At 34.5% G+C, this 2864-nt stretch overlaps 2 protein-coding genes across 2 annotated transcripts; both read left to right on the plus strand.

The window, feature by feature from the left end:
* Positions 1 to 38: 38 nt before the first annotated feature.
* Tsp_12732 (ubiquitin conjugation factor E4 B) lies at positions 39 to 717 on the plus strand. Its single transcript, XM_003366091.1, has 4 exons — positions 39 to 71; positions 135 to 309; positions 399 to 545; positions 623 to 717. The coding sequence occupies exons 1-4, from the start codon at positions 39 to 41 to the stop codon at positions 715 to 717; spliced, it is 450 nt and encodes a 149-aa protein (XP_003366139.1).
* A 1861-nt stretch (positions 718 to 2578) lies between these two features.
* Positions 2579 to 2847, plus strand: Tsp_12733a (hypothetical protein; the record flags this gene model as incomplete). Its single annotated transcript, XM_003366092.1, has 2 exons — positions 2579 to 2632; positions 2665 to 2847. Coding segments are annotated over exons 1-2 (237 nt in total), but the record flags the coding sequence as incomplete, so codon positions are not given.
* Positions 2848 to 2864: the final 17 nt, after the last annotated feature.

A 2864-nucleotide genomic window follows, 5' to 3' on the forward strand; every position in this document is an offset into this window, starting at 1 on the left:
TTGCTAGACCAGCTTACACAAATTATCTACATTGGATAATGATAATTTGCGCTGCCATTGCCAACGATGAGGTAGGTGTGTGTATTTTTTTGTATATTGTTTGTCGATCAAAACAGTGAAAATGTTTCTGTCAGCGTTCTTACAGTAAGCAGCTGTTCGAAGATGTGGTCGGTCGTATTGTTCGGCACAAGATTAAAGCCGTCTCCCAGGTGGAACAGTTTAAACTTCTGGCCGAGAGAGTTGAACAAATTTGGGAAATGAAACGCGAACAGGAGGTGATCCTGTGCGATATTCCCGAAGAATTTACGGGTAAAATTTTAGAATGAAATTTGTTTTTTTTTCTTTCTTATGAACATTATGAAACTGTTGTGAACAAATGCTGTTGTACTTTGTGACAGATCCGCTGATGGGCACGATCATGCGTAATCCGGTGTTACTACCTTCTGGCAACATCACCGACGTGAGCAGTATACGCAGGCATTTGCTGAACAAGCCTACCGATCCGTTCACTAGGCAGCAGTTGGACGAATCTATGCTAATTCCAGGTAAAATGAAACTGAATTATTATTCTTTTGTTTATAAATTGAATTTGATTTCTTATTTTTTTATCTTTTTTTTGTAGCTACGGAATTGAAAAATAAAATCGACGCCTGGATTGCAGAGAAGCTGAAAGAAAGCAAATCATCATCATCATCCGTTGCCAAGAAAACAGACTGACCAATCATCCATCATCGACTGTGGTGTTGTTTTCTGTTTTGTTTTCAGACGACGTTGAACAAATCCTACAATGTATTATATTTTCAATGCTGTCTTTTTGGAAATTTCTGCAAAATCACAAAAGTTTGCTTTTTTCAAGCAGTTTTGTTTGTTTTTCAGTTTTTATTGGTTCTCTTTTCTTTTCTTTTCTTTTTTGTTATATTTTAATTCCATCTATATATTATCCTGAAAATTTTCATCTTTTGTGTTTGTATATCTGTGTAAAAAAGAACTTTATCACTGAAAATGCGCATATACAATGATATACGGTGAACGCATGCATATTAGGCGATGAATGGTGTATCCAAAATTAATTCATTGTGGCGGCATTGGTATTTAATTGATTCGATTTAATCAAACCATTGAAAATTACGAATAAAAGAAAGTAAATGACCAATATGAGTGATATGTATTTTGCAAAGAAAAATTTAAAATTAAAAAAAATTTCTCATTAGCTCATTGAATATTCAATTGCATATCTGTCATCGCTTCAAATCATTATCAATCGAATTGTCGAACTTGTTCTTCTAATCTACTGTTCAGCATGTGACGAGCAGCCAGCAATGCTTGGTGAGAATCGAAACACCCGTTGCGCATCATTTTAAGCTGCAACTGGCTTTTCCCACTGTGAAAGCAATTCACAAGTCAGTACTGTTCTTTGTCACTGTTTTCCTTGATTTTCTCGTCAGATACATACCAATTTGCGCACCAACAAGCGAATTTTTCTGTTTTTACTATTTTCAGTTGCGAACAGATTTCCCAACAACCATTTCAAATCCACCATCATTTGCCTTAATAGTTGTCAGTCAGTCGGTGCTCTACTATTTCAGAATGCACTGCAAAGATGGATAACAAAAATTTTATCAGCCATTTTATGTTGCAGTACACCAAACTCAAAGTTTTGTTTGTCAAGCGAAACTTCAACACACTGCTATTGCGCATAACTGCTGAAATTATTGTTGCGGTGTGTATTCAATTTACTTTTAAACATGCATATTTTCTTGTAAACTTCAAAATTATTTTATCGTCATCGTAACGTCAATTTATAACCAACCACACAACAACACACTTCTCGACATGTAGTAAAATAGGCATTGCTTTCAACGTCCACGGCTTAAAAAATAAATATATAAGAGAAATGCTCTAATGTTGACAAGTGGATAATTATTTTCAGTTACTTCTATATTAAAATTATTTATTAATCATATCTGTTAAAGATAAAAAATATAAAAACAGTCCGCGTTACCGGCGCAATTTGTTCAATTTGTTACATTGTATGCTTGGTGCATTATTGCTTATGCATTTTATTCAGGTTTAAAATTACAATTTGTTTCGTGTACTTCAAAATTATTTTATGTTCTTCAAAGAGCCAATTTACAAGCATAAAACACGTTGAGAGCTTTGTGAAATAAAAAAGATGTTGTTTCCGGGTTTTACATCCCGATGTAGGGATGTTATTGCACCCATACTCTTTGGGTACAATACAAACTCTGCAACCAACACTTCACGTCGGTGCTCATATTACTAATTCAACCGGTATCAGATGACGTGCATTCGGCCGTATCTGTACCCATGGCTAATGTTCTTTTACAAATATATAAGAGAAATGTTCCAATGTTGATAAGTGAATGATTATTTTAAATTGCTTCTTCAGCAGTTAACGTTTAGTAATAACATCCGGAAATAACTGCAAACTCATTGTTTGCTTTGGTTATCGAAGCACAAAAATCATGTTTTGAACAAAACGTTAATTGTTATTTATTTATATGAATAACATCCGTTAAAGATGAAAAATATGAAACAAATCCGGTAACTGCGCAACATGCTCAATTCGTTGCATGGTTTGCTTGATGCAATGATTGAGCATTTTATTCAGGTTTTAATATACTCTTGTTTTATGAATTTCAGAATTATTTTATTATCATTAAAGCGCCAAATTACAAATATGCACCACACTGCCAAATATCTAAAAGATGGACAGTGACTCTGCTGCAATGCTTAGAAATCCATCTCCCACACCGATTCATTGCACTCATACCCTGTGGATACAGTGAATTTAGTTCCACCGTCATGGGATTACTGCAACTAACAGTACGATTCCAACACCT

This window comes from Trichinella spiralis (genome assembly GCF_000181795.1).
Source record: "Trichinella spiralis strain ISS 195 chromosome Unknown Scfld6582, whole genome shotgun sequence".
In the NCBI taxonomy this organism is placed as follows: Eukaryota; Metazoa; Nematoda; class Enoplea; order Trichinellida; family Trichinellidae; genus Trichinella; species Trichinella spiralis.

Bases quoted from the DNA above. Each gene is read 5' to 3' on its own strand.
- Tsp_12732 (XM_003366091.1), top strand. From the start codon at position 39: ATGATAATTTGCGCTGCCATTGCCAACGATGAG. The intron at 310-398 runs GTAAAATTTTAG...ACTTTGTGACAG, and splicing joins TATTCCCGAAGAATTTACGG to ATCCGCTGATGGGCACGATC. The intron at 546-622 runs GTAAAATGAAAC...TTTTTTTTGTAG, and splicing joins CGAATCTATGCTAATTCCAG to CTACGGAATTGAAAAATAAA.